The 13,012-nt window shown below is 48.3% G+C and overlaps 1 protein-coding gene across 1 annotated transcript; it reads right to left on the bottom strand.

Annotated features, from left to right (window-relative positions):
• Nucleotides 1–607: 607 nt before the first annotated feature.
• On the bottom strand, nucleotides 608–2,332 carry LOC310747459 (olfactory receptor 6K2-like; the record flags this gene model as incomplete). Its single annotated transcript, XM_083581827.1, has 2 exons — nucleotides 608–1,146; nucleotides 2,329–2,332. Coding segments are annotated over 2 exons (543 nt in total), but the record flags the coding sequence as incomplete, so codon positions are not given.
• Between the last annotated feature and the right edge of the window lie 10,680 nt (nucleotides 2,333–13,012).

A 13,012-nucleotide genomic window follows, 5' to 3' on the forward strand; every position in this document is an offset into this window, starting at 1 on the left:
ATATATATGTATATGCTTTTGAGTGCATAGGGATTTAAAAACAAAACAGCACCTTTTCCTTTAACGTCCTCAATCGGGCAATACCTTCATTAGGGCCAAGCAACATGCCACTAAAGAGTTGCAGGCTTTGGAGTGCTGCAGAACTCTTCGTCAAGCAAGATATCATACAAAGCAAGTCACGGGGTGGGGAGTGAGGACAAACAAAGAAGTAAAATATAGGCTTGAGGTTGCAGTCATGTGGTCAGTTTCTAGATTTAGGGTGTGCACAAATTACCACTTTAGAGCACAGTGAAGTCCCATTTCACAACTCCCTCCCCTCCAGGTGTTCACATCCAGTGGCGTAGCGTGGGGGTGCAGGGGGGCCGGCCGCTCCTGGCGCAACATCTGGGGGGCGCTCACACTCGCAGCTCTCTGCCCTACCTGGCTCACTCAGGGTTAGGGGGCACAAATTACTTGCCTTGCCCTGGGTGCTGACAACCCACTCTACGCCACTGTTCACATCAGCACAAATTCTTTAGTGTCAGATTTGTTTCTGCTTGTATACACACTATGTGTAGTGTACTAACAGCACACTGTCTTCTGACTAATAGTGTATTAATGCTTCCCTGGAAGTCAGAACAATCTCCGGCAAAGGACATGCTAAACCACACGCACAGCATCCCAGCACAAGCTGAATGCAAAGTTGGGGGGTCATCTTGGTCATATAGTTTAACGGGGCACAGATGGCTAAGTACCGGTCGTAAGCCATCACTGCAAGCAAGCAGGCCTCTGAGATACCCACACTGTGGAAGAAATAGATTTGCAGAAGGCAGCTCCTGAAGGAAATGGACTTCTTGCTCCTCAGAAGGTCCACCAGCACCCTGGGTATGGTAATGGTAGTATAGAACACCTCCAAGGTGGCCAACACAGCAATGAAGAAATACATGGGGACGTGAAGACGAGGAGTGGCAGAGATGAGGCTTAAGATAAGAGCATTGGCACTGAGGATGAGCAGGTAGGTCACCAAGAAGATGGCAAAGAGGAGTATGCCGTAGTCGCCCAAGTTGAGGAACCCATCAAGCTCAAACTCAGACACTGAAGTGCCATTGATAGTGTTAAGTTGTGGGCGAACATAGCAGACGACACAGCAATTTCTCCAGAGCAGCTCTTTATTTGTAAGCTGGACAGAACTGAACAGCAAACAGCTCAGCCGGCGTGCTTTTATAGGCAGCCGGCTGTCAACATTGTAGCAACAACAACCAGGGTTTCCCGCCTAAAATAATTGACGTGGACCTGAGTGAAAACTATCTACAGTATCCCCCTGCTGGCCCAGGGTGAGAACTTCAGTACATAACACCCCTCCCCACCGAGATAAGGCGTTAGTTACAATCGTAATGGTTTCCTTATATACAGCACTACACGTAATGGTTCAATTAGGCACAAAAGCATATTGGTTACATTTCCCATACTTAGACCAACAGTGATACATGTCCAACAACATAGTCCTTTAAATAAGTTGGGCGCTTGGAAACTCTGCCAGACCGCCGAGGACTGGGAGCCAAGTCCGGGGGGGGGGGCACACAATTCCTGCTGAGGCTGTGGTGCGACCCTAGGTGGCGTTGAAACCAAATCCCCTGGATCTGCTGCTGTGGGTGGAGCCTCCGCAAGTGGAGTGGTCTGAGTCTGTGGTAAGTCTGGCAGACCCTCTGAAGCGGCTTGGTTCGGCTCCACACTGGCAGTTTGCGAGGGAGGTGTATGTGGAGCCTCGCCATCTGTGTCTCTTCTGGAGCCAAAAGCGCAGTTGGGGGCACCACGGTAGTGTCCAAGTCCCCAACCCTGCGCCTAAGCTGGTCTATGTGCCGGCGCCACAAGTGTCCGTCTTCGAGTGCCACCTGGTACGAGCGAGGTCCAGTGACTCCCACTACTGTGGCTGGCACCCAAGGAATGTCCCCCACATAGTTCCGGGCAAAGACCTGGTTTCCTGGAACAAATGACCGTGGCGCGTTGGCACAGCCTGGGGGTTCGGCCACGGCAAAATCCGGGTGTAGCCGGTCGAGCGGTGACCTGAGGCGGCGGCCCATAAGCAGTTCAGCAGGACTCCGCCCTGTGGCCGCATGAGGGGTGATGTGTTGCACGAACAAGTATTCGGCGACCCGCTCGTGCCAGTCTCCCCGGTCCAGGCGTGCCAGTGCCTCTTTTGCCAAGCGCACCATTCTCTCCGCTTGCCCGTTGCTGGATGGATGAAAGGGTGCCATTAGGGCATGGCGGATGCCCAGTCCCAAAAGATACTGCTCAAAAGTGCCTGACGTGAACTGCGATCCGTTGTCGGAGACAAGGACATCAGGATACCCATGCGTCGGAAACAGGCCTCGCAGCACCCGGATGACGGCCTCGGTAGTGGTGGAGGGCATCAGGGCCACCTCCAGCCATTTGGAATAGGCGTCCACCACTACCATAAAGGTCTGGCCGTGAAAGGGGCCAGCCAGATCAATGTGCACCCTCGACCAGGGTGTCTTTGGCGTCTCCCAGGTGTATCCCTTAGCTGCCGGTGGTGCAGGCCTCGACTCTTGGCACGCTTGACAGGCAGACACCCAGGCAGTGATGGCATCGTCCATGTTAGGCCACCAGACGTAACACCGAGCCAACGCCTTCATTTTGACAATTCCCGGGTGGCCAACGTGCAGAGCCTCCAAGACGCGCTGACAGATTCCCTGGGGAATCACGACGCAGTCTCCCCACAGCAGACAGCCGCGATGAGCCAAGAGTTCATGTTGTCTGGTTGCGAAGGGCTGGAACTCCGATGCAAAAGGCCCTTGTGGCCACCCCCTCCACACCCAGTTGAGCACCCAGCTGATGGTGCGATCCTGGGCAGATGCGGAGGCCACAGTGGCAGCTGATACAGGCGCTGCCGGAAGATCCTACATCAGGAGGAGCGATGAAGCTGGAGCCGGGTCTTCCACAAACGCTGGAAGAGGGCAACGGCTGAGGGCGTCGGCATGGCCCATCGATTTCCCCGGGCGATGGACGAGCCGGTAGTGGTAGGCAGCCAGGAAAACAGTCCATCGCAGCATGCGTGGCGAGAGGACCGGTGAAGTTGCACGATCACCGGCAAGGAGGCCCAGGAGCAGCTTGTGGTCAGTGATGAGGTCAAAAGTCCTGCCATAGAGGTATTCATGGAACCTCTTCACTCCAGCCACAAGTGCCAGTGCCTCCTTGTCGAGCTGGCTGTAATTCCGTTCCGTCGGAGATGGCGTCCTGGAAAAGTAGGCGAGCGGTGCTTCTCTTCCGTCTGGAAAACGGTGACTAAGGACAGCGCCAATGCCAAAAGGTGAGGCGTCGCAGGCAAGGACCAGCGGCCTGGATTCACTGTACTGTACCAGGACACGGTCCGATGAAAGGAGAGCCTTGACCGCGTTGAAGGCCGCCGTCTCCCGATGACCCCAGGACCAAGGCATCTTTGTGCTGAGGAGTTGGTGAAGAGGCTCAGCCACCGTGGCTTTGTGGGGCAGGAACATGTTATAAAAGTTCACCAACCCCAGGAACACCTGCAACTCCGTCTTGTTCTTTGGGATGGGGGCCTGCTGAATAGCGCGGATCTTGGATATGGTTGGGTGAAGGCCGGAGGCGTCGATAAGATAGCCCAGGAACTCTACCTGTGGAACGGCGATCTGGCACTTCTCCCTCTTTACCTTGAGCCCAGCCTCTTGGAACCTGGTCAGCACGGCACGGAGGCGCTCGGACAGCTGCTGGTGTGAGTCTGCGGACACCAAGACGTCATCAAAATATGGTACCACGCCCGGAAGCCCTTGCAGGAGACGCTCCATAAGGCTTTGGAAGATGCCAGGAGCCACACTCACCCTGAACTGCAACCGGTGGCAACAGAATGCCCCTTGGTGGGTGACGATCATCTGGGCTTCAGCAGTGGCATCATCGACGGGCAGTTGTTGATAGGCTTGGGCAAGGTCCAGCTTAGCGAAGACCTTACCCTCACCCAGGGAATGCAGCAGGTTTTGGACAACAGGAACCGGATAAGCGTGCTGCTGAAGTGCCTTGTTGATCGTGCACTTGTAGTCAGCGCAGATTCTCACCGACCCATCTGGCTTGACAGGCGTGACGATGGGGGTTTCCCACTTGGCGTGGTCAACTGGCTCCAAAATTCCTTGGGCGATCAGCTTGTCCAGTTGTTCGTCCACCTTAGCCTTGAGAGCAAAGGGAACCCGGCATGGCTTTAGCTTGATAGGGGCAACTTGTGGATCAAGGCTAAAGGAGATGGGCGTACCTGTATATTGCCCCAAAGTGCCGTCAAAAACCTCGGCAAAGTATTTGACCACACCCTCAGTCTCTGCGTTAGAGATGCAGTTGATGCCGGTGACTTCCAGGCCGAGGGCATCAAACCAGTCTAGCCCTAGGAGGCTTGGCCGCTGACCTTTGACCACCACCAACCGGAGCAGGCCCGAAAAATCCTTGAAGGCAATCTGGAACCGGCCAACGCCTACCACGGGAATGTCGTTTCCCTGGTAGTCTCTCAAGTGTACGCGGTGAGAGTCGAGTTGCCTTTTGGACACTCTGGGTACCAGTCTTTTGATGGTGCCCCAAGACACGATGGACAGGGCAGACCCGGTGTCGATCTCCATGTCACATGGAGTTCCTTCAGTGAGCACCGTGACGTTCAGCTTGCGTCGCGTAGGCAAGTCGGTTTGGCCAATCGTGGTTCCAGACGGGCAGCGGCAGTTGGTGAGAGCGAAACAGCTTTCCTTGGCAGCCTGGAGTGAAGACTTGGACTTGTGAGTCGGTGAAGGGGGGGGTGTCAGAGGGAGCCGATCGGCAGACCTTAGCGATGTGGCCCCTTCTGGAACACTTCCTACAGATGGCGTCTCTGAATCGACACTTGGCACGGGAATGGTTGCCTCCGCAGCCGGCACATTCCGGTTGGCCCTTGGACTTCTGTTGGAACTTCCTGCACTCCCGCTTTGTCTGGTGCACGTCAGCGTCTTCACTGGAGGTTGCCTCATCACTGCTGGCCTCTTCATGATGCACTGGAACTGGCTTCCTAGCAAGACGCGAGCTGCTGGACTTGTGGATCTCCTGGGCAGAGCGTTCAGCAGCTTCTGAGGCCACAGCCTCCTCAATGGCTTTCTGTAGCATGAGGTCTGGCTTGGCGAGGAGACGCCGTTGCAGATGGATGTCCCGGACCCCGCAGACAATTCGATCCACCAGGGCATCGTTTAAGTCTCGGAACTCGCAGTGCATTGCAGCCTGTCGCAGGGCGGTGGTGTAGTTGTTGATTTACTCCCCCTCTGCCTGGTTCCGGTGGTAGAACGCATGGCGGGCAGCAATCTTGGACGGCTTTGGTGCGTAGTGCTTGCGGAGCTTCTCTTGGATCGTGTCCCACGGTGTTGCCTGGACTGCTTCAGGCGCAACCAATGCTCCGGCCATCTCAAACACCTCAGGCCCACGGAGGCTGAGGAATAGGCTCCTCTTACGCTCCTGTGATACTTGCGTCAGCTCGTTGGCTTGGAGGTAGCAGTCGAACCGAGCGAGGTAGGAGTCCCATGATTCAGAGGCTGGCGCAAACGGCGGTAGAGGCACAAGTGAAGCCATGATTCCGATGCCGGCGTGAAGGGCGATGGATGGAACACTGTGCTCTAGCCAGAATAGTCAGCTCTGAATTGGTTCTGTTCAGTGATTTCGCTCAGTGATTCAGCTCAGTGATTCAGCTCTGCTCAGAGGTGGCTGCATCTGGCTGTGCTCTGATGTCCATCTATCCCATCCTCATCGCCAGTGTTAAGTTGTGGGCGAACATAGCAGACGACACAGCGATTTCTCCAAAGCAGCTCTTTATTTGTAAGCTGGACAGAACTGAACAGCAAACAGCTCAGCCGGCCTGCTTTTATAGGCAGCCGGCTGTCAACATTGTAGCAACAACAAGCCAGGATTTCCCGCCTAAAATAATTGACGTGGACCTGAGTGAAAACTATCTACAGTATCCCCCTGCTGGCCCAGGGTGAGAACTTCAGTACATAACAGATAGCTTCGACCTGCATCATAGGTAGGCTAATCTAGAATAGGAAATAAAATCTATGAAGACGGGAGGCTGGCAAATGGAAGGTCATGGACTTTATGTATGCATCAGACTTTCACTGTATTTCCCTGTAACTTGAAAGATACCACTGCCTGAAACTTGCAAGGATCATTATGACCACACAAATAGTATAGTACAGGTCAATCTTTTTAACAAAAGCTCCAGAATTTTGGGGGGGATCTGTGTGTCAATTACATAAAAACACATACTTCCATTCTCAGATATAATTGGAAAAAACAGTGGGTTGGGGGTGGGAGGGGGAAAGGAACATTTATTTTACTTTCCGGGTCATGTTGTCAGCAGGACTAAGCCGAGAAAACAACAGTGATGGTGCCTCTCTGAGGTTTAACGTTTAATGTTCCAAGGAGTAAATGCTCCAGTGGCAAAGGCTCAATTCTGACATTGTGCAGAAAGATCAGACAGTGCTGCAGGATAACCTCTCCTGCAGAATGCAGTGATTTTGGTTTGGTGTGTAGAGAAGTGAGACAATCTTTTAGGTGTACCAATCCCCTCGTCTACAATGGGAAAATATTATACCTATCCAAGACCCCTGTGGGAATCCCTTGTTTATTATTCCTCAGACTATAGTTCTTGAGAACAAAACTGTTCCCCCAGGAAATCAACATACCCTATTGAGTATAAATATAAATATCTCCTAAAGTCCAACTATACCTGGAGGATTTTTGACTGCAAGAAATTGGATCCAAAAACTCTGGAGGCACCAAACATTATGCTGACTCTTTTTCACACACCACAGGAGCCTCTGGGCTGCAATTCACACAACACACTCATCAGGGAGTAGTAATTTCCACTGAGTTTATTTGTGAGTAAGCGCGCTGAAGGGTTCAGAGAAAAGAAATGCCATAGTGCACCTGCAGTCTGTCCCATATTGGTCTCTACAGCCACAGCTGGCGCTGTAACTCCCCAATGGTTTGACTTTATCCCAGAAGGTACACTATTCACTTGTCTCCCGAGATGCCAACACAAAAATCCAGTTAGGAGTGGGCTGCAAATCACTTGAAAGGGAAGGTATGCCTCTCATCCGAAAAGGTTTGCTCTTATAATTAATGAGGGAGCTTTAAATATAGTCAATTTGGGTAGTTGTCATGCAGCTTACTTGAAGGATGTTTTTTAAAAAGCAAAGAAAGCAGGAAACAAATGAATAATCAAAACAAATATCCCAAAAAAGCAATGTAAGCTAATGTTTCCTATCCCACCCCTTCTGATAGATCAGCATCAACTTATGTCTGGGTGTTAAAAGCGATCCTCTTTTAACACACACACACACACACACACACTACATAATTTTCATAACTTTCAGAACTTCAATCTTCCCCCTTACTAAGCACTGTGGATGGATATTCCATAACTAGACTGTTTCTCTTGAATACTCACAGCAAAGATTCCACACTTCCCTGGCCTTTTCGCCTAGGATTGCTGTAATCCAAAAATATATCCTGATATTGATAATCAGGGACCCTTGTTTGGAGCTTCCAAGAGAGGGAAGAGGAAACTGTTCCCCCCCCCCCATAGGGCCAACTCCTCCTCCTTATCATACAGCCAATCCAGCAGCCTTGAACTCATCCCACATTGCCATGCCTTCAGCCAGTCCTGTTTCCTGCTAGGACTTGATGCTCAATTGAGTACCATAATGGAGAACAGAAAGCTCTTGTTTCAAAAATCCCCACTGGCTACCGGTCCATTTCCAGGCACCATTCAAAGCTTTGGTTATAACCTACAAAGCCCTATACAGATTGAGTTCAGGCTGTCTGAATGAGCATCTCTCTCTATATGATTCTGCTCGGCTTTGTGAGAGTTACATTGGGGAGTTACAGCGCCAGCATCAGAGAGTTACAGCACCAGCTGTGGCTGTAGAGACCAATATGGGAGAGACTTTCTCTCAGTCCCATCTCACTCACAGGCACGTTTGGTGAAGATAAGAGGGGGCCTTCTTGGTGGCTGCTCCCAGATTGTGGAACTACCTTCCAAGGGAGACTAGACTGGCCCTAATCAGCTTTCCTGTCACCAGCAAGCAAATTTTTTTGTTCTGAGAGGCCTTTTTCTTTGGCCACTAAATTGCTGTCGTGGCAGCATTGGTGTTGTTCTCTTTCTCTCTGTCTCTGTCTCTCTCTCTCTCTCTCTCTCTCTGTGTGTGTGTGTGTGTTTTCAAACGATTTTCAGAGATTCTCTGTGCTGTATCTATAATACCAACTAACGAAACACACATTAAATTCTTATTTTTAATAATAAATAAATATAAGCCAATCAATAAAAACATTTTACATTTATAATTTAATATTTCTCCTTTGTTAGTCACTGTAATAAATACAGGGTTTTAGTGATTTCGCATCTTATTACATTCCACATGTACATTATTACATGTCTTTGTGAGCCTGTGCATGAATGAGCAGATGGGTTTGAGATGGGTTTGTGTGTCATGACACACGGTTTGGAAAGCTCTGTGCCATGGTCCTCAAAGTGGGCAGTTAACCACCCCAGGTTGTGGTGATGGGATTACACAGTGGGTGCTAAGAGACAAGTGGGGTGACATTGGAGGTGTAAATGACTATCAGACTTTGAAAAGCTGGTATACTGGATTGAGTCCATCAAATTGGTTTAATCAGTTGAACGAAATATTTTAATTGGATTTTGAACAAATGTGAATTTAATTGTTACCGTGGTGCAAACCGCTATTCTGAATAATGCTTTTTATAGATTAGAAGGCACTGGGGATGAGTTTATGGAACCAAGGGGGCTGTGGCCCAAAAAGGTTTGGGAGCCACTGATCTAATGTTTATTTCTTATCTGCTAACACCAGGGTGTGAACATGAATATATATATGTATACACTCTTGAGTGCATTGGGATTTAAAAACAAAACAGCACCTTTTCCTTTAACGTCCTCAATCCGGCAATACCTTTATTAGGACCAAGCAACATGCCACTAAAGAGTTGCAGGCTTTTCAGTGCTGCAGAACTCTTCGTCAAGCAAGATATCATACAAAGCAAGTCACGGGGTGGGAAGTGAGGACAAACAAAGAAGTAAAATATAGGCTCAATGTTGCAGTCATGAGGTCAGTTTCTAGATTTAAGGTGTGCTCAAATTTCCACTTTAGAGCGCAGTGAAGTCCTATACCCCCTTGCAATTCATAACTCTGTCCCCTCCAGCTGTTCACAGCAGCACAACTTTGTTAGTGTTCAGATTTGTTTCTGCTTGTATACACACTATGTGTAGTGTACTAACTAACAGCACACTGTCTTCTAATAGCGTATTGATGCTTCCCTTAAGAAATGATACATTTTGAGGCATCCCACACACCCACACCCCACAGCAAGCTTGCATCCAGACTGCATTTTAAGCTGGTAATGCATACAATGTCATAGAATGCCATGTTTCTTTGTAGGAACGGTGCTACATTTAAATTGATATAATGGACTATTAAGAGCTTCACAATTGTGGATCACGCATTCTGAGGTGCAACATTACATGCTGACGTTCGCAAATGTATGCATATGTAAATCTAGAGACTACATACATGTTACATGCAAAATTTCAAAGGGAGATAAGAAAGTTTGAATTCTGTTTCTTCTTATTTGAATTTATCTCCCTTTTCCTTACAAGTGAAACTGTGGAAATATATTTTTTAGACGTTCATCTTTTTTCTTTTCTTTTCAAAAATACCGTAGTAATTACAGCAACAATCGTTGGGTGAGCAGGACTTTTGATCGTGGAATGACTTCGTGATGTCCCAAGAAGTTCATAAACCAACTCACATGTTGCTGGTGCATGCCAAAGCAGGGAAACTAACAATCTTTCTGATCACATCCCTGATTTCTTTGTTTCTCAGAGAATAAATGATGGGGTTGAAGAGAGGGATAATAAAGGCATAGATGACTGCAACAATCTTGTCATAATGTCCCAATCCCATCCATGTCAAGTGCATGTAGATGAAGCCAGTAGTTCCAAAAAAAGTAAGGACCACAAGTTCTAGTATTAGAACTGATGGTTAATAAAGGCTGTGCACTGCTGTGGTTCCTCCCTTCTGAAAGTGATGGGCACAGTCACTGAAGGCAAACGTAGTGCACAAGAATAGGATGGGGTGCAGCTGGCCAGCTCCCACCAATCACAAGAGACAGGAAAGTAGAAATTGCACATGGTACCTGGGACTGAAATGGGTTCATCTCTTTTCTTCAAAGGGAGCTGTGTGTTTACTCTGCTTTCAATGCCAGGACTCTATAGCATCTGGGGAGTGATGACAGTGCCTCTGAGTGTATACAGCTTGTCTTTCTTTCCACCTCTAACAAACCACAGCTAGTTCTCAAACAGTCAAGATTAAGAAGCAGAGACTGGAGGCCTGATGAATTATTTCATCAACGCTTTTAGAAGATATAATAATAATAGTAATAATAATAATAATAATAATGTCTCACCCATGAATTGCATCCCATGAGGCATCCCAAAGTGATCTACAATGTTATAATAACATACACAAAATAATGTAAATATAAAAGATTGTTTGTGTGGATAGATAATTAGGTAAGTTGAAAATTTAAAACAGCAACAGGACATACGTAACATACCAATTACATCCAATACAGATACCAACATCGACAAACACCTTAATTTAGAAGACTTGTTGAAAGAAGAACATCTTTGGCAGGTGCCGAGAAAACAACAGTGATGGTGCCTCTCTGATGTTTAATAGCAGTTCCAAGGAGTAGATGCTCCAATGGCAAAGGCTCAATTCTGATATTGTGCAGAAAGATCAGACAGTACCTGCAGGATAACCTCTCCTGCAGAATGCAGTGATTTTGGTTCGACGTGTAGAGAAGTGAGACAACCCTTTAGGTGCACCAATCCCCTCATCCACAATGGGAAAATATAATTCATTTCCAAGACCTCTGTGGCCATCCCTTGTTTATTATTACTAAGACTATTGTTCTTCAGAACATAACTATGTCCCCAGGAAATCAACCTACCCTACTGAGTATAAATATAAATATCTCCTAAAATCCAGGATTTTTGATTGCAAGAAATTGGATCCAAAAACTCTAGAGGCACCAAACGTTAGGCCGACTCTTTTTCACACACCCCAGGAGCCTCTGAGCTGCAATTCACACACCACACGCATCAGGGAGAAGTAATTCCCACAGAGTTTATTTGTGAGTAAATGTGCTGAAGAGTTCAGAGAAAAGAAATGCAATGGTGCACCTGTATGGTGCACACTGCGTAATTTTCACAATTTTCAGATCTTAGGATTTCTCCTTACTAAGCACTGTGGATGAATATTCCATAACTAGACTGGTTCTCTTGAATACCCATAGAAAAGACTCCACACTTCCCTGGCCTTTTCACCTAGGATTGCTGTAATCCAAAAATATATCCTGATGTTGATAATCAGGGACCCTTGTTTGGAGCTTCTGAGAGGGAAGAGGAAACTCTTGCCCCCCATAGGGCCAACTAGTTCTTATCATACAGCTAATCCAGCTGCCTTGAACTCATCCCTCATTGCCATGCCTTCAACCAGTCCTGTTTCCTGCTAGGACTTGATGCTCAATTGAGTACCATAAGGGAGAACAGAAACACCTACCGTATTTTTCCCTCTATAACACGCAGATTTTTTCTCCTAAAAAGGAAGGGGAAATGTCTGTGCGTGTTATTGAGCGAATGTGTGGTCCCTGGAGCCAAATGGCAAAAAAAATCAGGCAAAAATCAAATCGCGCGTCTCGGAGAAGGGAAACCTGAAAAGAGGAAGTGGCTGCTTTCCTGCATTCTGCCTCAGGGTCTTACTGCCCACCCTCCTCTGTTTCCTTGCTGTGTTTGCTCAAACGGAACAAAGAGCAGGGAAAGCCCCTCCCCTCCAGGCAAGCAGAGGGGAAAGCAGAGTGTCGTCTCTGTGCTCCGGTGCTGCTGAAAACATGCAGGAGAGAGAGAGAGAGAGAGAGAGAGAGAGAGAGAGAGAGAGAGTAGGTGAGGGAAAACTTTTGCCTTCCTTTCCTCCCTCCCGTTATACCCCTCTCCTGCATTCTTAGCCAGCTGCTTCTCTGCACACCCCTCTCGTGCTCCTTGTCCATTCTGTATTTTTCCTTCCTTCCCCACTTAAAATGTGGTTAAAAAGCATGGATCCACAGGATCTTTGCATTGGGTCACCCCAAATTCACCATCAGATCACATAGCATGTCCATGGCTACAGCCTGCCCCCCAAAAATCACACACGCACTGTTGCCTGGGGCTGCAATGGTGCAAAAATGTGGTTAAAAAGCATGGATCCACATGGATCCTCAGGATCTTTGCATTGGGTCACCCCAAATTCACCATCAGATCACATAGCATGTCCATGGCTACAGCCTGCCCCCCCCAAATCACGCACCCACTGTTGCCTGGGGCTGCAATGGTGCAAAAACGTGGTTACAAAACATGGATCCTCAGGATCTTTGCATTGGGTCACCCCAAATTCACCATCAGAGCACATAGCATGTCCATGGCTACAGCCTGCCCCCCCCCCAAAAATCACACACCCACTGTTGCCTGGGGCTGCAATGGTGCAAAAACGTGGTTACAAAGCATGGATCCACAGGGATTCTCAGGATTTTTGCATTGGGTCACCCCAAATTCACCATCAGATCACATGTCTGTGGCCACAGCATGAAGCACAAAAATGATACATCCACTGTTTCATTCAGAATGTTTTTTCCCTTGTTTTCCTCCTCTAAAAACGATGTGCGTGTTATGGTCAGGTGCGTGTTATCGAGCGAAAAATACGGTAGTTTCAAAAACCCCACTGGCACCATTCAAAGCTTTGGTTATGACCTACAAAGCTATACAGCTTGAGTTCAGGCTCTCTGAATGACCATCTCTCTCTATATGATTCTGCTCGGCTTTGAGATATTCCAAGTCTTTCTCTCAGTCCCATCTCACTCACAGCTACTTTTGGTGAAGATAGGAGAGGGC

The sequence above is a fragment of the Podarcis filfolensis genome (assembly GCF_964270895.1).
Source record: "Podarcis filfolensis genome assembly, chromosome: 13".
NCBI classification, from domain to species: Eukaryota; Metazoa; Chordata; class Lepidosauria; order Squamata; family Lacertidae; genus Podarcis; species Podarcis filfolensis.